Genomic DNA, 23629 nt, shown 5'->3' on the forward strand with positions numbered 1-23629 from the left:
TAACCAATCTAGAACCACCTCCATCCATTCCCTATTATTTTACTAGGACTTCCATCATAAAGAAATAGCACCTCGCATTACTTTTTAACCGAATGCAAGGAAAGCATCCACTAAGAGACTGAACGAAGCAAAATCGGGTGAGATTCTAAACTGAACTAGTTTTACACATAAAAGAAACAAAAGGTTATACAAGGTCAAAAACCTCTTTATGAAAATTAACTGTACAGTATTGACTGCTCTGGTGATCGAAATTAGAACTTATGGGTGCAGATAATCGCATGAGGCTCCCTTCTTGCAGTGCCCACTCTCATGGAACTTGCAAACTCTTTGCCCTTTGAAAGAAGGCCTAGAACCTCCTCCCCCTCCACCACCAAATGATGACTGTCTGTTCCAAGGTTTACTGCCACCATGACCAGAGTCTCCACCATGAGAAACCCTATCCCTTTGGTTTGTAAACCTGTCTCCATTGTTGCCTGCATTCCCAGTGGGTGCCACCCAACCCGGGTTTGCATTTCTAGGTGGTGGTCCCTGACCAGGAGCAACCCAACCAGGATTCGCACTTACTGGTGGTGGCACTTGATTGGGAGGGACCCAACCAGGAACTGCATTTCCAGGTGTTTGAACAGGTGCAACCCATCCTGCAGTTGCATTTCCAGGTACTGGCCCTGGACCAGAAGCTCCCCAATTCATGTTGGAATTTGCTGGAACTAGTCCTCCCCAGGGCATATTCTGATTCCCTGCCATTGGACCCCAACTAGTATTTTGATTCTCTGGTCTTGTTCCAGCTGTTTGATTCTCAGCAACACCCATGCCCCACGTTTGTGGGGGAGGAGCTGGAGGCTGAATGTTTGATTGATTCACTGGAACTGGATGTCTCCAAGAATCGGATGGAGGCAAGCCTGAGAAGCCTGCTGAGGGGAAATTCCCCACCGGATTTCCTGTGCTGAATGATGCTGCAGAATTGTGGACAGATTGAGAATTCCCCCAGTGACCATGAGTAGCTGGTTGTGCAGGCATATTAGCAAGATTATTTGGTTCTACCTTCTGCGATGGAGCACCCCCCCATCCTTGAGTTTCAACAGGATGATTATTATTAGCCACAGACTGAACCAAATTTTGGAAATTAGTGACAGAATTCTTCATATCAGCACCAGGACTTATTGATTGAGCATGCATTTGAAGAGTGTCTGTAGATCCTGCTAGCATACTCTTTTCTGGCTTTGGTATTGGGGTCACTCCAAGATGTGAGCTTGCACCGTTATTTTCAGAAACTCGCAATACACTCTCGGGGATAACTGCTGCAGGAGGATGCAGTCCTCCATTTCCTGCTGAGAATGAACCAGCTCCCACGACAGAATCAGCAGGCTGAATAGGATTTTGGAACCACTTATTTTCATAAGGTTGCCCCTTTGTTGCACTCGTGGTAGATTGGGGAGTAGGAGAAGGAAGATTTGTTGAATCATTTTGATAATTAGAACTTCGACCATCAATAGAAATCTTAGGGACCTCAACTGACAAAGTAGCCAGCATGCCTGTAGGAGATTGTGAACTCAGAGCAGCACGATTCTGATCAAAGTTTGATCTTTCACCAACTTGACCTTCAATACCATGCTGTAAGGGTGCTCCATGGGGTTTACTGGAATATGAGGAAGGGAGATTTAAATTGTGCACCCCTTGGGCCTTTAGAAAACTGTTATCCACCAAGGGTGGGTCTGACTGGAATTTTCCATCCAATGCATCAGTCAAAAGTATAGAATTGTCTTGCTTCTCAGTAATTCTCCAAATCCTCAGATCAACAGGAAAATATCCAGTGTTGTTCCATTTACGCAGCTGCACCATAGAAAATGGTCCCTGAACTTTTCCAGATGGATCCTTATAATGCCACATTTTTTCTGTTTCATTGATTGTGACAGCAGATTGTGCCACCGTGGTGGAGAGAGATGCTTCTGCAGCAGCAGAAGTTGGTTCAGACTTTACTGCAGATTGGGTCTTACTAGCATCAATTTCCAAGCTTGCAGCAGTTTTTTGTTTCTCCCAACTGTTAATTTGCTGAGTTTCTCTGTCTCTTCCTTGATTCCATTCATTCAATATCTCACCAACACCAGTAGTATCATCTCCCTTATGAGAGAACCCTTTATTAGACATATTCCTGGTTAAATCTCTATTCACGGTAGAATAATTCCTTGTCCCACTCCAGGAATCACTAAATGGAGAACCTCCTGTTTGAGGAGAAACTGGTTCCCTTGGTCTCCTGCCAAAGCCAGTACCCCTTGGTCTCATGTAGGTTTCTGCAAGCACCAGAAGCAAAATCCTATTTAGTAAATGCTGTATAAAAATGAAAAACAATAGAAAATACTTTTTTATATAAATAAGTAAAGTATAAATAAATAAATAAAAATACAATGGAAAAGACTTGAATTAATGACTTAAAAATGAGAGGACCTTGTTTCTTATCATCTGTTTCACCTCCATCTTCTTCAGACTCATAACTTGGATCCATATTTGGGTCAGCATGTATTTCAGGAATTTCCTCCAACCTACGCTGGCGCTCCTCAGGTGTCTTGAGGAGCTGCAATTTTTCTACACATTCTCTGAGCGTGAAAAGAAGTCAAGGATAACTTAAATTATTCTGAGATATTTTGGCCATTTCCATTACAAATGAACATACAAGGAGTGTCATATTACAAATAATAACACACACACACACACACACACACAAAAAGAAGAAGAAGAAGAAGAAGAAAGATTGCATGATGAAGATGCTTGTAGCTTTATGAGACCTTTTTTCTTTCTAAACGGTTTTTCCAATCTTTCAACCATCATACCTGATTTGGGCTCTCTACCTCAGGGATGAAGGACATGACAAAAGACAGAAGAGTTAAGATCAGTTAATACCAAACTCCCAATAACAAAGTATATCTAGCTAAGAAATATGCAGACATGCGAAATTAGAAGATAATTCTATGGCAACATCACCAAGCAAAAGTTGCTTATGTACAATGTTTAATCTTTCAAATGAATCTAATTCGTACCATTTGAATCCATCGAAGTCTTCAAATCCTAAGAAAATTTTCAACAAAGTAGAACTTATCTTCCTTGAATTCTGAGGCAGACATCCTACTCCAAAGGATGTGGCAAGGGCCAAGGGTAAAGCTACAACAATACCCATTTTAATTTTGCAATCAAAGTGGAGACAAGCCACATAGCCAGACCAGGGATTCAGCTCATCTAGCATTCTTTTATTTTATTTTTTTATAAATACTAAAAATTCTTTTAAAATTAAACTCTGAGTATATCACAAATTCTGCTCCCAACTCCCACTAAAGAACAGAAAAACTGGAAAAAAATTACCAATAGGATCAGAAATACATAATCCCAACAAAGGCATAAGCAGCAGCAACAACTACAACAAAGCCTTGGTCCAAAAAATTTGGGGTCAGTTATGGATCCTCAACAAAGACAGCAGAAGTCTCAAATTACTCCGGATTAGAAAGCTATACACACACCCAGTGAGCTTTGAACCCACAATTTCACCCTCCACCTTGTTCTTAGAGGGAGAGGAGGTCGCATTTTAGCCAGAGCTCAATGATTGAAAAGACTTAACCATGTAAACTTTTCTTTTTTTCCAATTAAATGCTTCAAATTTTAGTTTACACTTTGATCATAGCATATCTACATATTAACAAATTAAAACAAATAGCAATTCAGTTTCATCACATAGGCAAGTCATACTCAAATGTCAGTTGAGTCATTCCTTGAGAAAGCTAAAATATGCAAAACGCTAAAGTCATTTTACTACATGCTAGGAACTTTTCTTTTATGATTCGCAAGTTACACACGCACACACCTCACCCTCCACGGTGGTTGTTCAAGGAGAATTGCTACCATTTGAGCTAGAGCTCGTTTGGCAATCAGAAACTGCACACTAGGAAATAGAAAGTAATACAAAGCAATCCAACTGCATAAACTGTGAAAACGAAAAAGCATTAAAGAGTAAAGGATATTCCTTCCTACGCCCTTTTTCACTAGCTCGATCACGAAGATGACTGAGTCGCACTATCTCTGTTTCCAGCCACTGCATTAAATAGAGAGCATAATTCATCAGAAGGAAAAAGTTCTAGATGTTAAGTTATTTAATATCAACACAATAAGCGATATTTACCATGAAAAAATATTAATTGGGGATGTACAAGCCATTTATTCAATTCACACTAGAATCAATTCAAACAGAGAATAGAGTATGAGTTAAAATTGTCTCTAGAGATGTAAATGACACATTTGAAGAACTAATCACTCAGGATTAATTACGAAGTAAGCTTGGCAGATGTCACTAGGTATATTAAAAAAATTGTGTTCTATAATATCTATCCTGATGAAGATTTTGGCGGAGGTGAATCACTGGCCTTTGGTTCTGACCTTGTCAAAAGCAAAAACTAGGGTGGTGATAAGGAAGGTCTAGGAAAGTGAATCCCACCAAGCCACACCCCATCCTATTTAAAGGATATCTGTAACATGACATACACCTCCCACCAATAGGTCCAGTCTGAGTAGGATGGGTTGCTAAAATACAAACACAAGTACACAACTAAGGTTGGATACACCTCTTAGGATCAAATGGCATCTCCATCCCCCCAAAACAGTTGTAGAAAGTGAGATCATAGATTCAATCCTGGAAGTGCACAAGTTGAATTTTCTTTTTTCCCTCTTAAAAAAGGGGGTTGATAGACCCATTCCAACGCCAATTGCTCAATCCCAAACCATGAAAATGTTACAAGGTCTTGCTGTATTTCTGTGCCATAATATAACTAACAAGATGAAGAGCTTGGTGAGTGCAAGTCACTAGGTCTTGGTTCTCACCTTCCCAAAGATAAACCTAGGAAAAGGCAGGATTTGGATAGTGGAGCCCGCGTATCCCCCATCCAATTAGAAGGATATCCAAACACTAGCATGCACCTCCTACGTGTTTTTCAATAGGCTTGAATCAGATGTTTAAATCTAAACTTGATTAAGTTTGGTTAAACCTGTTCCAAACCCATATCATTATACTCCAACCCATTGCAACAAGAGAAAGCTATGAAAGAAACCTTTTTTTTTTTTTTGGTTTGTAATTATAATTCAACACCTGCCTGAATTTAAACCCCTGATCTCATCCACCACACCATACTTGTAGTGGTGGAAGTATACACAATTTTCCTATGAGAGAGAGAGAGAGAGAATGTGCACCTCCTGAAATCTCGCTCCTAGGGGGGCACCTCAACCATGTGTAAACACAATTTTCTTTTTGATAAATAAGTAATACTTCATTAATTGAAAAGGAAAGTAACACAAAAAACCAAAGCACACAGGCTGTGTGCTAAGGACAACCAAAAAACTAAAGTGCTTGAAAATTACAACAATCAATCAAATCAGCCCGAGAAAGGGTACCTTATCAAAAATGGTGCACACCTGAACTCTAAAAACATTTATCTCTTGGAGTTTAGACATATACTCTTAATACTTTTTTTGCCATCCATTTTTTACTTTTTTATAGGTAATTACATGAGCATCTAGTCTTGAACCCTCGACGTCACCCACACCACCTTATTTTTACTTACATTTTTGAGCTAGAGCTCATCCCTTTTCAACTAATGCTCCGTTTGTTTCGAAGTAAAATATTTTACACATTTTACCATGTTTGTGTTCATGTAAAATCTGGTCAACTGTAAAATATTTTCCAATCAAACTGTAAAATTAAGGCAAGAAGAAGTAAAATAATTTAAGCTTGAAATTATTTTCCACTGTAATATTTCCCACTCATCTCTGGTGACAAGTCCGGTGACCACTACATGTGGATGATCTCAAACAGCCCACTGACAAACCATGAGAATTAAGGCTCAATACCCTCTGTCAGATGCCGCTCTTCTCCTTCACCGGTAGGCCCTGTCACCGTCACAAAAATCGGTGACAAGTCAAGCACCAAAATTGCAATTTGTGTTTGCTGATCTTTTTTTTTTTTTTCCTAAGCCCTGTAGATCTGGGTTTGTTTTGTACAAATCTCTACTGCTAGGCCCTGTCATACAAAAATTCTGTAGATCTCCACCGGTGTCATGCAAATTTGAGTTTTTTTTTTTTGGTATCCAAATCTGTGTTTTTTGGCTTTTTGCATATCTGATTTTTTTTTTTTTTTTTGGTTGCAAATCTGTATTTTTTTTATAGCTAATTTGAGTTTGGGTGGTTTGATTCATGGCTGTGTTTCTTATTAAAATTTGAGAATTTCAACTTAGGATGATGAGAATTTTTAGTTTTGGTTGTTTCTAATTAAAGATTTTCTTTTTTCATTTAACCATTAAACAGACTTGCAAATGAATTTTCAGGTGTAAAATATTTTATATTAAAACAAACAGAGCATAAGTAGAAAAAAAGTGATCTCTAAGCAAATGGTTAGGGTGTCTACAATGTTTCTCACCCAGTATTTTCCTATGCCAATACATCTTATATGGTGGGAAAATTTAATCTAGTTTTAAAACATTGAGCATAGACATACAACCAGCAAGAATCTAAGGGAATCAAAGTTGACAAGAAAGAAAACTTACATCTTTGACCCTGGCCTCTTGGAGTGCCATTGCTTTCTCCTGAAGGTCTCCCTAAAATGAACCATTTGACTTTCTCAGCACAGGGTTTAGATGCTTAATAAACATAAATTTGGAAATAGAGCATAGAATTACCACAGTCAACCGGTTGATAAATCCACATTTTATGCTCTGACGTAGACGCTTGCATTCGTCCTAGAGACAAAAAGATGAAATGAATTGATTTTTAAACAAAAGGTATAACATTCACATAAAACATCCAATCTTCACTCCTAATAATTTCCAATGACTGTATATGCTAGAAATTTGGACTCCACAAGTTGTTTCAATTAAAGGACAAAACCAATTAAACAAGCCATTGAATGCCAACAAAACTACTCATTTCTCTTGTTGTAACACGTATTATTCACTAATAGGTTATTTAACTTTTCACTGCCATACTTGAGGAGGGATATCCCCGCATCCAAATTTGGAGATTCCAAAAAAATCATGTATTCCTTTAATATCCATTGTATATTTATTCTGCTTGATGCAGGATTTAGGAGCCGGGTTAGGTACATAAATGTATTAGATCCGACAAATATGGGTTACTATGTCTCTGAATTTCTTGATGCAGGACGCGATGGACCTCTGTTCATGGTATGTACTTGCCTGCAATCGCTATTATATATTCTTGCTGGTTTAGACTTGATCTTGCATCATATTTATTCAGAAAAGGCTCTCTCAATATTTTATTTGCTTGTAGCTTGTTAATCTTTATAGCATTGAGTTTCCAAAAGTCTATTGAACATCAAAAAGCTTTGAGATGCTACAGAGTCTTTTCCTTGCAAGGTGATGATCAGTGAAACTCTCTCTTTGCTCTTCTGCTTCTCTCTCATGGAGTTTTGGGAGGAAAAAAACTCTATAGCATCTCAAAGCTTTTTGATGTTCAATAGACTTTTGGAAACTCAATACTATAAAGATTAACAAGCTACAAGCAAATAAAATATTGAGAGAGCCTTTTCTGAATAAATATGATGCAAGATCAAGTCTAAACCAGCAAGAATATATAATAGCAATTGCAGGCAAGTACAAACCATGAACAGAGGTCCATCGCATCCTGCATCAAGAAATTCTGAGACATAGTAACACATATTTGTCGGATCTAATACATTTATGTACCTAACCCGGCTCCTAAATCCTGCATCAAGCAGAATAAATATACAATGGATATTAAAGGAATACATGATTTTTTTAGAATCTCCAAATTTGGATGCGGGGATATCCCTCCTCAAGTATGGCAATGAAAAGTTAAATAACCTATTAGTGAATAATACGTGTTACAACAAGGGAAATGAGCAGTTTTGTTGGCATTCAAGGGCTTGTTTAATTGGTTTTGTGATCGTATGCGATGAAAATTGATAAAGAATGGGGTTTTTGATATCCGTTCGTTTTACAATAAGTTGAGAAGCCCCTTGCCCATTATTTTTCCTTGGAAAGGCGTTTGGAAGGTTAAGGCTCCTCGGCGTGTTTCCTTCTTTGTGTGGATTGCTGTATGGGATAGGATTCTTACAGGTGACAATTTGAGGGGTAGCAGGATGGTTTTTGTTGACCGGTGTATCATGTGCTGTTGTAATGGGAAGACGATGGGTCATTTGTTACTTCATTGTGGTAAGGCTCATCGGTTGTGGAGTTTGGTGTTTAGATCTTTTGGAATTTCTTGGGTCTTGCCAAGATCAGTTGCGGATACTCTATTTGGTTGGTGGAATTGGCCTGGAAAAGCATGTGTCTAGCATTTGGAATTTAGCTCCATTATGCTTGATGTGGTGTCTTTGGAGGGAGAGAAATAGGAGAACGTTTGAGGACATAGAAAGTTCGGATGACCAGCTATTGGCTTCTTTCAGTGGCTCTCTGTTTGACTGGTCCAGGGCTTGGGGACTCACCTCTAGTGACTCTCTCCCTATGTTCCTTAGCTCTCTCTTGTGTAATTAGTATCTTTTCCTTTCTTTTTTCTTTTTTCTCTTTCTTTCCCTTTGTACTTTTCTCTCTGCCTTATGTTTTCTGCATAAGGTAGTGTTCTTGAATATATATCTTTATTACTTATCAAAAAAAAAAATTCCATTGTATGCCAGAATTAAACCAACCAAAGTTGCATTTAAAAAATGTTCATTGGAAATCTATATCCCTCTTTTCTCTCATCACAAAAACTAAGGTGGAAAATACAAATAACAGCTGAAAAGTTCTTTGTTGAATCACCTCAGTAAACTCTTGATTTGAGATTATGTCAATTGAAATGATCTCTGTCTTGTTTAAATTTAATATTTCTAGCAAAGTATCTGTCATCCTTTTACCAACTTTATATGGCTCGGCAGCTTTGCATGTACCTGTCCACAAAATCATTAAGAAACTCTATGATATACCAGATTTTTTCCCCTTGTATGCTCAGATCAAAATAGTATGCAATAGAATTTATCTAAATAATTACCTGCAACTTGGACCAGCCTATACAAATCTTGCTTCTGGCCACTACCAGAAATCCTTATTCTCACAAAAGAACCAACAACTTTGTCCTGGAACTTTTCCATATCTTCAATTAGTTCCTCCACTAGATTACGTCTTAAGTAAATTAAATTAATGTTGTGAATATCGATGGCTGCATAGTCTTCAAGATTTGATTGAGGTCCCCTCTCGTCGCCTTTCTTACGAGTTTTACGTTTCTTATCTTTACTAGCCTTTACCAAGGTATCAGAGTTCCCATCAGTCTCAAGCTGACTAGTTTCAGTATCAACAACACTCCCTTGAAGATCATCAGCCTGAGAATCCTCTTTTATGAGAAAGTGGGATTCAAGAAGCTTTAACATTTCAAAATGCCCCACACGTGGTTTCCCAAACAGACTTTCAAGCCTTGCATCACAAATTATCTGACTTTTGCGACGAGGATCACGGAGTTTGTTTCTCTTTATATACTCTAGCAAGAGAGCCTGTACATCAAACTGAGATAAAACAGATCTGTCACCGTTCTTCATATGAATAACAAACTCCAAAAGCTCTTTTGATGCCCATTCAGCATTGTCAACCATGGATGGACCTCCAGAACCAGTTGCAGCTGAGGCTGATGAATTAGATTCCTTGGTACGGGGCTTCAACCGTCTCTTGCCCCTTCTTCTTTTGGAGTTACTGATTTCTATATTATCAGAAGAACTGTCTGAATCTGACCTCTCATCATTGTTAGCATCATAAAGTTCATCAGGTGATTCCTGTTTACCAGTAGCCACATCGGATCCTCCTTTCCACGGATTTTTAGCTTGATTGAGTTCGTCCAAATTCAGAGACAACCTCTCTTTTAAATCTATCCAGTAATCTTTGAAGAGATACTCCCAGCTACTTTTGTCATCAAAATCTACTTGACCCTGCATAAGAACAAGAAAGACAGTAAGAAATTTGACATCCAAAAAATTCTGAACACAAATAGAACAAAAGTAATAATAAGAACACTAAAATGCTCTTATGATCTTTGAAGCAATACAGTACGAACATATATATTATATATAATGAGTTTCCCATCTAAAATTAAGACTTTCAGAAAAACAAATAATAATTTAGGTAATAAAGTAATAATTTTTTTATTTTTTTTTAAAAAAAGTGGAAAAAGGGGCACAATCCTAGAACATAGGAAGCATACCAGAGAAATACGAAGAGAAAAAGATGCAAATTCTATAGCACCTATAGACTAAAAATTCATGCCTAGTCTATTACAGAAAGCCATAATCAGTTAAGGAAACAGTCCAATGTACTTGTCATGCTAATATGCTATTCAAGTTTAAAAGTTAGAATGCAATTAGTCAGCTTATGTGCTAGTCCAATAAGTTACAAAAATGCAGTGCAGCTAGAGCAACATTACCCAAGGTGAATGCAGAAACAGTGACAAAAGCAACAGCAAAAATACACATGACAGCCAATAATAAACCATCATAAACACTGAAGTACATGGAAAACTTGCAAAATAAAACAGATTAAACAGCCAAGGGGCACCAACATATTGAGCACATATTTTGCATCACTTTGAAGAAATCAATTTTAAATGACAATAAATATTTCGGCAAGGTCTCAATCAATCAATAGGAAAGGGGGGGGGGGGGGGGGGGAAAGGAAGATACTTCATACTTCTATTGAACCATTAATGTGGATAAATACAAAGGCCAAATATGCTTTAATTCCAAAGACTAGACATTAGTAAACTAAACTACAGCTACATTATTAATTTTTCACAGCCCTAACAATGAGAATGATCCATTGAAGGAAATGGCAGAACAAAAAATAATTTAAGAGAGAGAGAGAGCAAAGAACACATACCATATCCTTGTTTCCTTGCAGATTGTGTTCAATTAACAGCACTGTTTTCATGCATGTTTCGCAGAAGCCTTTGTTTCCTCTCACACAAAGGATAACTGCATCTTTGATGCACCCCTTGCACAAGGAAAATGTGCATGTATAACACATATAGTTGGCATTCTTCCCACAGCTACTACACAGGTGCCAACCTAAAATCCATGAACATGGTAACACTTCAATTAGATAGAGTTAAGCAACCAAAAATAATACAATCCTTTTAAAATTGTAAACTTCAATAGGTAATAATAATTGAACGTAAACAGATCTTGAAAACTAAGTGTCTGTTTGGGTCAGTTGTTTGAAAACATGAGTTTTGAAAATGTGATTTTTAAAATGCAGTTGAGCATTTGGTAAAGTTTGTAAAAAGTTTTGATGCATTAGAAAACTGCAATATGACAACAGAGTTTTTCTTTTCAAAACAGCATTTTTGAAAAAGAACCCCATAAGCTGCAATTTTAAAATGCAATTTTTGCCTTTTAGAAAAATAAAAATAAAAAAAGCAATTTTTGAAAAAGAAAATGCAAAGGCAAATGCCAAATGCCAAATTGTATGCATTATCATTCAAAATCTTATGTTTTTTCCCAAAAATAGTGGCACTAAAAGAGATCTAAAAGTCTCACAACATTCCCATTAAAATTGAATACAAATAAATCGATATCTACATGTAACATTAAGGGGTGAATCTGTTGAGTTGGATGCAGCAATAGGACAATGAAAATGTAACCACACAAATTCTTGGTTTGATATCACTAGCATGATTTTGTGAAGTGGAACCATTTCAAGCCTCCACCACAAAGTGTGTTAGTGGTCATATTTTCATAAATTGCTCCATTCAAAGGATGAACTTACATATAAAATCCAAAACAAAAAGAAAATGGGACAAATCACTTCTTATGGGACAACCAAATGTGCCTCAAAAGAATCATATCTTGTACTAATTTATTTGAATTTTATAAGATTTTTTTCTGGGATAAGTAAGAATCATAGATAAGTGAAAAGAATTTTGTTTAGATAAAAGAGGAAACTTCACGTACACAAAATATGTATATAAATTTCTCACTTAAAAGTCAAATTTGAAGGAAGGAAAATCAATAAATCTACAAAAGAAATCATAGAAAGTAGTTCTAAACGCATGAGACTACTCAAACAACAACCTCAACATCAATTTCAACTCAACCATAAACAGCTCCACACTACCAAGAACACGACTATTTCTTTCCCACCATATTGAACATGTTAAGCAAAGGGACTAAGCATTTCAAATCTGAAAACCCCCATGCATTAGAAACCAACTCTTCTCCATCATCTGAAACATCCCAAGTCAAAGCTCGAGCATTAAAACCAGCTCTTCCTCACTGCTTATAAGTCTGCAAAGGAGGCTGGCAGTAATGTTCCCCATCACCTTATGCCTGCAATTAGTTGAACATCATATGTGACACCAATTGCAGGTTCTTATCCTTTTCTTGGTGTAAAAGGAAACCCATGATAAACTTAAACAGAAATTTTTGGCGTAAGAGGAGCTATAAATTAGAAATATTTTGTACTTGGGAACATTTGTTCATTGAACTAGATAAAGCAAACGATAGGGTCCCTAGAGAGGCAATGTGATGGGTTTTGGAAAAGAAATTAGTTCCTATGAAATATATTAAGTTGATTAAGGATATATACAACAAAGCTGTAAATATATTGAGAACAAGTTGAAGCGTAAGTTTCCTATCACTATAGGTTTGCATCAAGGATTAACTTTAAGTCCATATCTTTTTGCACTAGTGATGGATGGGCTCACTAAATCGATCCAAGAGGAAGTCCCTTGGCGTATGCTTTCTGCAGATGATACAGTTTTAGTGGATGAAACTAAAAGTGGAGTTAATGTCAAGTTAGAAAGCCTAAAGGCTTTTGATTAGGTAGGACTAAAATGGAGTACATGTAAGTTTAGTAAAAATATAAATAGAAACAAAGAAGCAGAAAGACTTATGGTCAAGAGATACAAAAGAGCATCAGCTTTCGATATTTTGGGTCGATAATTCATAAAGATGGAGAAATTGAAGAGGATGTGAATCATAGGATAAGGGCAGGGTGGATGAAGTGGAGAAGCGCATCAAGAGTGTTGCGTGATAGTAGAATACCAATTAAGCTAAAGGGAAAATTGTATAAGACAGTTATATGGCCAGCTATGTTTTATGGGACCGAATGTTGGGCTGTTAAAAAGCAACATATTCATAAAATGAGTGTAGCTTAAATTCGAATGCTAAGATGGATAAGTGAAAATACATAGAAAGACATAATTCAAAATGAGAAAATTCGCCTAAAGATAGGAGTAGCCCCTATCGATAAAAAGATGAAAGAGAGTCACTTAAAATGATTTGGTCATGTGCAAAGAAGGACGACTAATGAACTAGTAAGAAAATGAGAGTATATTCAAGTTGAGGGAACAAAAAAATGTAAATCAAAAGTCACATTAGTGAAAGTAATAAAAAAAATGACATGCCAATTACGGGAGTAACATAAAACATGACTTTAGATAGAGTAGAATGGAGGCAAAGAATACATATGGCCAACCCTAACTAATATGTTGAGGATCCATAGCTGACGCCAAAAATTTGGGACTACAACTTTGTTTTTTCTTCTTGTTGTTGTTAACATTTGTTGATTAAAATTCAAGGACCTATAATTTTATGGCCCATAGGACAAAGGTTATATAATTTCAGGTGGATGTATACATAACAGGTACTGTTGCAACTGATAATTACAATCCTCTTACGTCTTTAGTTTGTTACATCACATATATAAGACATCACTCAATTGTAGGTCAAATAACCCCCCCCCCCCCTTTCTCACAACCTTTGCTAGAAAAAATCAAGTAGACCCAACATTCAGTCAGCCAAAGATGATTGCACAACAACCACGTAATCTAAACCTTGTAAATCCTAATTCAATACATCTAAAAAGCCTTATCCCCAACCAATTGGGTTGGCTACTCTCTCACTTTTTTGTTGCACCCTTCTTTACTACTTATATCTCGATTTTTGGCCTCTCCTTTTCCCTTTCCACACCTTCAACCCTGGGAATGCCAGTTGAAAAATGCATAAACCCTACTCATAACCAGAAATGATTATACTTCACAATCACATAACCAACTTGACGAGCTTCCAAAACTTAAACAGCATGCTGGTGAACAATCATACATTGAACTCCCTGTTCCATCACACCAGTCCACGGCTGTTGTGTACATCAAACCTTTTGCAAAAGGAAAAGAAAAAAACAACTTCAATACATACATATACATTTTAATTTGTGGAAATAACTCAGAAGAGAACTAAACATAGGAAGTGTAGAATGTCCTCAATTTTGTGTAACACTCATCTACTAGCACAAATCAAATGCAGTGCAGAAACTAGACTGCAAGTAGAAAGAAGTTTCCATTTTTTTGATAATTTGATAGTTACAATGTGGGAGGGGGATTTGAACTGTGGACGTCTCTGTTGGAAACACTCATCTACTAGCTACAAGGCTCTTGGCAGAAAAAAGTTTCCACTTAATAAACATGAAAAAGCAATCAATACTACGATTACAGCCAAAGTTCATCCCAGTCTAGGCCCTGAGGTACAAAGATCACAAAAAATCTAGCATTACATGTTCAAAGTACAAAAGGGTATTCAAAGAACAAAACAGCAACCTACCACAATTCCATCGACCCTTGGCTCGAAAGAACGCCTCATCACGATTAATACAAGAAGGATGATAGGCCTTCGGACATCCCCTAATAATCAAACAATCAAAATAGCAAAAAAAATCTCATTAAATTGGACATAAAAAAAATATCACAAAAGAGAAATGGCAATGATAAATCTCAAACACCTTCGATCACAAAGTACAAGGTCACCCCCATCAAAGCAAATGAAACAAACGTCCTCTTCCACCCTCTTCCTTGTCGAGGCTCTAGCCGGGGCACGAGTAGTACTCTTGCCACGCTTCCTCTTCCCTCCACTGGTCCTACTTGCTTCCACCACTTCCATTTCCTCAGCCGCCTCTGTCTCCTCTGCTTCTGTAGTCTCCTCCGCCATTTCCACCTCCTCCTCTGCTGCTTCAGCCTCCTCCGCGTCAGTGGTTTCCTCTGCCACGTCAGCCACATTGTCCTCTGTCTCCATTGCCTCCTCCTCCTCTTCCTCCTCCTCCACCAAGTGCTCCTCAGCCTCTACCGTCTCCTCTGTCACGTCAGCCCCAACATTTGCTTCCTCCACTGCTTCTGCTTCTGCTTCTGCGTCTTCCATCTCATCCACTGGGGCAACTAACTCAGTCTCCTCAGCCACCGCAGGTTCCATTATATCCCTCTCCTCTTCCACCTTTGGCTCGACGAAATCTGTCTCCTCAGCCGCTGCTGGCTCCTCCAAACCTGTATCATCTGCCGCCGCCGCCACTGGCTCAGCCAAATCCGTCTCCACAGCCACCTCTGGCTCTGCCAAGTCCGTCTCCTCCGCCACCGCTGGCTCTGCCGACTCAGTCTTCTCAGCCACCACAGGACCCAAAGAGTCTGTATCTTCCACCGCAGGGCTTGCTAAATTCGTCGTTTCCTTCGGCAAGTCCTTCACTTCCGTCTCCACTACCGCCACGTCAGCAACATCCTGAGCCTCATCCTCCTCCTCCACCACTACCTCAGCCACAGTATTAGACTCATCCTGGTCCTTCTCCTCCTCCACGGCCATTTCCTTCTCCGCCACGTCACTCACAACCTTCTCCTCCGTCCCTAAATCCGTATCCGCCACTTCAAAAGCTTCTTCGCCGGCGACCTGCGGCGGTGGCGATTGTTGTGACTCGCTGGCTCCGACGATGTGCGACTCGGAAGCCGACTCAGACTCAGGCTCGGGTGCGCATTGTGGGTCGGAGTTCTTAGGTCCTTCTGCTTCTAGCGGGTCACATACGATTGCTGCTGAATCTTCCTGAAGAGGAAGAGAAGGTTGATTCAAGTTCGAAGCCTCATCTTCCTCGGTCTCCATCGGAGAAACTTGAAACTGAGATTGAAAGCCCTAGAAAAGAAATTGAAACCCTAGGGATTTATCGTTTCCTCTCGTTACTCAGAAATTGAAAATAAACCGAAGCATAAAAGGAGCGAAGAGAGAGTTTCGCAGAGGAAAAATAGAGTTGCAAAGAGAGAGAGAGAGAGGGGTTTTTGTATGTTTCCCGATTGTGTAGATATCAAAATGTCCAGATCTTTCGTCAAAATGACTAGCCTTTCCTTTGGGCCTTGTGGTGTTCACCTATTTTAAGGGTCCATGACTGCAGTTTTGGTCATGGGCTTTTTTGAAATCTAGGTAGGTTTTCAATTAGAGAGGTGCTACGTTCACAATATTTTTATAATATTTTTACGACAAATCATAAGTGGTTAGTTATTATTAGTTCAAATTTGAACCTAACACGAAGATTATTTTTTTGCTCCAATAATAACAATCTGCCACTTAAAATTTATTGTAAAAATATTGTGAAAATGTTGTGAACATATCATTTCTCTTTCAATTACAGGCAAAGCTTGGTTTCAATGTTTTTGTGCATTGGATTAATGAGATACAAACACATAATAATTATTGGTTACGTGTAAACGTTCTATAGGTCCAATACACGAAATTACTAGACCCAACACACTTTTTTAAAAAAAATTGGTATATACCTACTTAATCTTACCATTGACAGGAAATTTTACCTTATTTATAAAGTATATTACTAGGAACTTATGGTACAACAACAAAGAAAATGTGTAATTTATCATTTTTATTAATAAATTTTAAACTGCATTCAGTGAATATAGTAGTATGTTTTTCACAACAAGTATACCTTGTATAGAAGTGAAACGTTCATGTTGAGTGACATACTACATATGCTAAATGCATAGATAAGTATTAAGGATTATGGGTTATATGAATATCTTTCCTAGTATATTACAAAGTTACGAAGTTCAATTCAAATAGGAAACCAGAAATATTTTTTGGGTAAATACGATAGGGTTTGAACTTATGGCATTTGTTTCATAATGATTCTTTTGTAACATAATGTCAAGATATCGACTGATTTTTAGTATAGGCAAAATTGGAACCTAAGTTTTTCATTTGATGATAACAGATGTTACCAATTGAGTTAACAACCCAAAAGAAATATAAGTAGCTAAAAAAACTTGAATAAAAAAAATAAAAAATAAAGTAGCTAAAAAACTCCAGCAGTATAAATTAAACCACATAATTTTCTTGGTTTTCTGCCTCACCCATGAGATGCTCTATTGTAGGGCTATAAACGAGCCAAACTGAGTATTAAAGTTTAGAACTATTCATTTTGTTTTATTTTGAACACGAGCCTAACTTGAACTTATCAAAAAACTTGATTACATGTTCAAAGTTTATTTTATTGTTGAGCAAACTCAAACTTGTTTACAAGTTACTTTATTAACATATTATTTTCTCATGAATAGTGACACTATAAATGAAGTTTTTAATACCTTCACAAGTCTAGGCTAATAATTGATAAATAAATTGTAGTTGATATTATATTATTCATTTGTAAACTTATAAAAATTAGATTTATCAATATTGTATTGTTATCAATTTTAAAGAATTTTCACAATAAAATGAACTATTTATATTATCAATAAACTATAAATACTAATTTGATATCTTAGGAATTTATTTTCGAATTCACAATCCAATATCAAGTCTATATAACTATATTTGCATATATGCATACATATAAACAGATATATAACATTGGATTTATTTAAACCAAGCCTTATTACTCATGAGTTTATTCATAAATACATTATTATGTTTGAGCTTGATTCATTTAATATGTGAGCCTAAACTTGATTCATTTGGCTAAATAAATGAACATGATAACTATTCATAAACTCTTGGTTCATTTACTGCCCTGCTTTACTGACCATATATGTAACCCTCAATCTCTTCGCGCCTTCAATCATCAAATGATTTTTTTTTTTCGTTGGTTTACGATTATCATAGCCGGATTAACCAGTTTTAGTCGTTCTACAATCTTCTTGAGAGGAAAAGCCCACAAAAGAATAACCACGCTGTGATCAAAGTTTAAACTAATTTATTTATCTATTTCAGATTAACAATGTTTAGACTTTGGACACGCACAATTTATGTACTACATTATGAGAACCGAGAAGAGCAAAGGAATTATAATAAGCCCTTGACGAACAACATGAAGAACCTAGATGAAAGGGGAAATAGCATTCCTTGATGAATTTCTAGCCCCTACCATTTAAAAATTAAAACACTAGCAATAGCATATTTTGTATGCTCTGCACCTAGCTCTTCGGAATATAAAATTTTAAGGGTTACCACTATTTGCGACATTGAGATAAAAATTAAATTTAAAAAAAAAAAAAAAAAAAAAACCAGAAGCCATGAATGGCAAAACGGAGTCCAAGCCACATGTGCCCAATCAATGTTGTGACGTACAACATAGCACTTTGATAATTAAAACTCCCAAGAAGCCCAGCCTGCAAACAGAGCCCAATAACCAACAAAACCCATGACCACACCACTGTGTACCAACAAACGGTATTGCGTTTGAGATTTGCTCCACTTTGAGCTTTTGTAACAGTCAGGCTTGACCTCAGCACTCAATTTACATGAATGCCTTGAAAGTTGAAACCCATGGCACAACCATGCAGAAACCAGAGACTTGAAGGTTAATGACAGCTATTGCTCAACCATCTTCTGGTTAGAGGAAAAGCTGTTTTCCAACTCCATAAGTTGAGCACATTTTCCTGCATTGTCTCGTAGTGAAAGATTTCACATCCTAGAGTTCCAACAGATACAGTGATCAAAACCTGTTCAAGTGAAGTCCAATATTTCACCACCGAGAATCTCAGGTTTGCAATGATGATTTTGCAAGCTTCTAGATTATAGCAAATGAACCACCTAATGCACTAAGAGGCATTCTTCGAGGGTTTTATAGTAACACAATTGGCACACAGCATTTATTAATAGCTAAATCTATTCCGTACTCAAGCACAATCATACAAATCCTAACAGAAAAATAAATGCTCCACATCAATATCAGCACATCCCCACCAAATAAAGTTTCAAATCCACTCATCTAAAATCATTAAGTTTCAACTTTCAATTGATCCAAAAACTATGATACCGCTGCTTTAAGGTAAAAACATAACAAAGAAAATAGATTGCTAAGCACATGAGCTGCCATTCATTAGTACCTCCTGGGATAGCGATCCATAAACCTGCCAGAAGGACACTCATATGCCAGATGTCCTCGTCCACCACAGTTGTGACAGATCATCAAAGGGCCCATGCAATCCCTGCTCATATGACCCAGCTGCTGGCAGTTCCTGCATACAACATCGCGGTAACCACCACCGCGAGCACCACCACCACCACCACCACCCCGCTCTCCAATAATGTTGGATTTTGGGCACTGCCTAGCTACATGCCCAGCTACATTGCACATGTTGCAGATGGGATCGTTTGGACAATCACGTGCCAGGTGGCCCGTCTTCCTACAATTGTTGCATGCCTTTTCGTTTGTACAGTCAGCTGCAATATGACCCTGCTTGTAGCAGTTGTTGCACAACCTCAAGTCCCCAGGTGGTAGTGGAGGAGCAGTGCACTCTCTAGCACGATGACCAGCCTTACCACAGGTGTGGCAGATGCCCTCATTTGGACAGTTGCTGGCCATGTGGCCAGGTTCTCGACAGTTCCAACATAGCGACTTTGTAGTGCATTCTGAAGCAATGTGCCTGGACAGAAAAGAACATGTCAGTATTTAATAAAATGTCCCATTAAAAGATAAAACTAGGGGGGATATCAATGCCGTTGTATACGGCAGATTACTGGTGTGAAATGACACAAGTATGATATACCCTATACACATCACCCATAAGAACCTTCTCTCCTTGAACATCCAAGGCTTGAAGGTTTTTGTTCTCACCTTCCTTTTTTTTTAGGGGGGGTGTTGTTTACCATGAACTCTCCCTACACTTAGTGCTTACAAGGGGGAGAACTACCATTTGAACTAGAGCTCATTGGATTCAAGGTTTTGTTCTCATATTTTGGCCATCACATAATTTTTAACAGATAGTGATCTATACTTACAATATGTTTTAACCTATGGAAACTGGGTATCCCATTGCTGCTGCGAATTAGAAAGCTAACAAAAGTTTAAAAAATAATTAGATAAAAAATTTTGCTGATACACTGCAGCCGTGTTATTGCCAAAGACAAGCCCTCTCTCAGGAGATAATATTGGTGCAGTAGACATAAAAATAAGGCACACAATGGAGGCGGTAGAGTTGATTGCCATTGATGATAGTGTTTGGCAATAAAAGTAGAGGCATAGCTTATTAAGCTGAAGAGGGCAGATATGCAATAAGACAGAGGCAGAGGCAGAGGTTGCAGTGAAGTGGAAAAAGCAAATTTGTGATGGGTATTATAGAAGTAGTAATGCAATGGTGCCACGATGAAGGCAACACCATAATGGTGTTAGGGTTGATTGATACAACTGCTTTAAGGTAAAAGGTGGAGGAGGTGAAGAGGAAGCAGATGGTGTGCTGATAATGGTAGTGGAGTTGGTGCTTTCGGAAGTGGGGTAGTACCTCAAATACAGTGTGGGGCAGCAATAATGTTTGCTGGTGGCGCTAGTGGTAAACAAAGATGGTGGTTTTAGGTAAATATGTAGGCTGCAACCATAGCTGCGGTAAAGAAATTATAGGAGGAGGTGACAGTGTTTGATGAGGTGACAAAAAGAGGGGCTCAAATTTACATATGTCAGGAATTTAAGAGGAGGAAAAAAAAAAAAGCATATACTGACTAATCTCTATTTTCCCAACAATAAATACTCCTTGAAATGTTTGAACAATTAAGTGGGACTATAAAGTAAGTAATGTTTTGAGAAAGTACAGAAGCATTAACTCCGCTGAACATATATGTTTCAATTACAAAGCACTGCAAATTAATTTTACTTACCCTGGCAGTCCGCAATTGTGGCAAATTGCCACATTAGGGCATTCTCTTGCATAATGACCTGGACGTTTGCAATTCTTACATAGATTGTCTCGGCTGGAAACAAAACCAAAAACATTGAACATTGAGAAGAAAATAATGGCATGGTAAAATCTACATCCATAATCAAATTTCTCTCTGTCACCTATTTTTAATCTAGCTGAAGAGCAAAGGAACTTTAAAAGGAATAACATCACAGATAAGATATAATTTATATTTAGTAAAAGAATAGTTTTCTCCCTCCAGATAGAGATTGATCCAACTAAACATCAGAAATAATGGCTTAGCAATGCTCTTTGGAAATTGCAATATCTCAAAACAACAGTTTGAAACAAAGCAATACATAATCATCCAGAAGCAAAATAACAAAATATGGTCTTTAGAGGTTCTCAAGGACAAATTTAAGTCTTACTCAACCCAGCTTGGATGATAACTACGTTTGGAGACAATCTCTGGTGAAGCATAAGAGCGTACTTTTACTTCCCTAGCCCTCAAATTATGTAGAAAAAAGAAATAATATAAAATGCTCAAAAGTCAGAAAACCTGAAACCCCGACGTGAATCTCTCCTGTAAGGTGCATCACGATAGGAAAAGCGATCAGAACGGATTTTACGATCCATTGGACTCCTGCTCCTGCTCCTGCTTCTGCTCCTGCTGTCAGAGCTCATGTTCAAAATTATCCTTAACACCGATCACCACCACAACACCACACAGCAGCTGCCTCCTCCCTGTCCACATTACAACCACACCCAACATCACATCCATGAGTCCAAACCAAACCCAACCCCTTACTTTCCCCTTCAAAATAGAAAACACCAGACCCCAACAGCAAATAATATTAAATTTCAACAAGCAACCATCTCATAGCAACAAAATATCACTACACTCAACACCAAGTTCCTCAACCACATCCTTCAATAAACATTCACGCAGCCCTTGCAAACAGTCAACTTCCCAATTTAACATCAAGCCTATCTAAATATACATAGACTGGGTTCAGTCTCGAACTTCTTATGAGATCATCTAAACCAGTTGAAGTTCTTTAGAGCCGAAAGAAATCGGAAAGAGAAGAGGGGAAGACAGTGGGACAATTTCTTTATTTGACGCAAAGGGAGAAACTTTTTCAGCCATAGTTATCACTAGTATGGAGAGTAATACAAGGGATAGGAAAACATCAGTGGATAATTCAGGGGATTTATAAAGGACTGTTTCCAATGAAGGATATACAAAGATAGGATGAGGTGTTTCCATAGTGAACTGGGTATACATTACATTATTCAAATCTATCGCCACTTCAAAAACGCCCCATCTTTTACTGCTATGATTCATTATCGAAAAACAGATACAACTACAAGCAATGAATATATGGAACTTTGAGGACATTGCAAGAAATTATCAAGAATCAGACAAACATATTAGCGTTGGGATTTGGGCCTTTAGAGGCCCCCTCGCATCTTGCAAAAATTTCAATTGTGTAAATGAATATACATATTACAGGTCCTCCTTCCATAATAATTGGATGGAGAGTAAAAGTCGTGGATTCAAGACACAGTGGGCGCATGTGCAGCTCACCAATTAAAAACCTATAGAAAAATATAGTCATAGTTTCGCGCAAAAACCAACATTATTCATATTATACCCTCAAATATCAAAAAGTAGACCCAAAAAAAAAAAACTCTCCCAATATCCGTTTTCTTTAATAGTAAGTCCCTCATATAACATACCCACTATTCATAACCATTCCTTTTACTTCATTTTCTGCAATTTTTCCAAACAAACCAAACTCTGAAACTTCTAGACTCATCCTCTTAGCTCACACAAGTCACAACAATTAATAAACCTAACAAATCTCCATGTTGCAATGAAATTAAATCACAAAACCCTAGATTCCAAATCAAAACCATGAACGAAACCCTAATTAACAAAATCAGAAACCAATTCATCAAAATCCAAACAAGCATACATAGATTACAAACAGAAATGGGGGAATATGAACCATAACCCTAAAAGCTTCGAATCTGAAGAGAGCGTGGAATTAAGAAACGAACCTGATGGTTTGAGCTGGAGAAGGAGAAGTGTGGATAAAATTCTGATGTACGATCCAAAGAAGTAACAGAAAAACGGAGACACTGCGATTTAGGAGATACAGACAGAGAGCGACAGCGTTTGTGAAAAATTACGGACTCTCTCTAATTATAAATAAACAAAAAAGGGTTTTTTTAGCTAAGGCCCGCCTCGGCCCCCTAAAAAGTCCAACAATTTCTCTTATTGGGCCAGGTTCGCCCTAATGGGCCTTTTTCAACTGTTCTCAGTTTAGATTTACACTTCGTTTGTTTTGACATCAACATTTTTAAGAAATTGTATTATTTTTTTAAAAGTATTTTTTAGAAAATTGTATCATTTTTCTTTTGGAAAAAACTTAAGTATAGTACCTTAAGTATTATTTTTCTCTTAAAATTCAGCTTTGTAGCATTTTTTTTATGGATGAAAGTGTATTTTTTGTTAAGTACAGTCATATGGCTGAATTTTAAGAAAAAAAAACTTGTATCTAAGTTTTGCCATTTTTCTTTTATTTGGTAACAATCTTAAAATAAGTTGGTAAACTATCTCTTGACTTTCCTTATTTAGTTTTAGGTAAGATAAAGTTATTTCCTTATTTAGCTT

At 37.5% G+C, this 23629-nt stretch overlaps 2 protein-coding genes across 3 annotated transcripts; both read right to left on the bottom strand.

Annotated features, from left to right (window-relative positions):
- LOC142642230 (zinc finger CCCH domain-containing protein 19-like) lies at window positions 1–16120 on the bottom strand. Its single transcript, XM_075816567.1, has 10 exons — window positions 14799–16120; window positions 14621–14700; window positions 10902–11089; window positions 9034–9958; window positions 8805–8932; window positions 6705–6764; window positions 6573–6623; window positions 4005–4075; window positions 2443–2597; window positions 1–2288 (listed from the first exon to the last, which is right to left on the bottom strand). Exons 1-10 carry the CDS (start codon window positions 15932–15934, stop codon window positions 259–261), a joined length of 4824 nt encoding a protein of 1607 aa, XP_075672682.1. The 5' UTR covers window positions 15935–16120; the 3' UTR covers window positions 1–258.
- A 2777-nt stretch (window positions 16121–18897) lies between these two features.
- On the bottom strand, window positions 18898–23153 carry LOC142643367 (uncharacterized). 2 transcript variants are annotated; one of them, XM_075817969.1, is made up of 4 exons: window positions 23014–23153; window positions 21509–21693; window positions 20930–21022; window positions 18898–19704 (listed from the first exon to the last, which is right to left on the bottom strand). In XM_075817969.1, exons 2-4 carry the CDS (start codon window positions 21631–21633, stop codon window positions 19158–19160), a joined length of 765 nt encoding a protein of 254 aa, XP_075674084.1. In that variant the 5' UTR covers window positions 21634–21693; window positions 23014–23153; the 3' UTR covers window positions 18898–19157. The 2 variants fall into 2 exon arrangements, with proteins under 2 accessions (XP_075674084.1, XP_075674085.1); XM_075817970.1 differs by having other exon boundaries at window positions 21509–21763; window positions 23014–23131.
- Window positions 23154–23629: the final 476 nt, after the last annotated feature.

Source organism: Castanea sativa, chromosome 7, assembly GCF_040712315.1.
Source record: "Castanea sativa cultivar Marrone di Chiusa Pesio chromosome 7, ASM4071231v1".
NCBI lineage: Eukaryota > Viridiplantae > Streptophyta > Magnoliopsida > Fagales > Fagaceae > Castanea > Castanea sativa.

Coding starts and splice junctions, on each gene's coding strand:
- LOC142642230 (XM_075816567.1), bottom strand. CDS start 15,934: ATGGAGACCGAGGAAGATGAGGCTTCGAACTTGAATCAACCTTCTCTT. Junction 11,090..14,620: donor CAAGGGTCGATGGAATTGTG/GTAGGTTGCTGT, acceptor CATGGATTTTAG/GTTGGCACCTGTGTAGTAGC. Junction 2,289..2,442: donor AACAGATGATAAGAAACAAG/GTCCTCTCATTT, acceptor TGGTGCTTGCAG/AAACCTACATGAGACCAAGG.
- LOC142643367 (XM_075817969.1), bottom strand. CDS start 21,633: ATGAGCTCTGACAGCAGGAGCAGAAGCAGGAGCAGGAGCAGGAGTCCA. Junction 21,023..21,508: donor GATTCACGTCGGGGTTTCAG/GTTTTCTGACTT, acceptor TTTTGTTTCCAG/CCGAGACAATCTATGTAAGA. Junction 19,705..20,929: donor CACAATTGCGGACTGCCAGG/GTAAGTAAAATT, acceptor TTTTCTGTCCAG/GCACATTGCTTCAGAATGCA.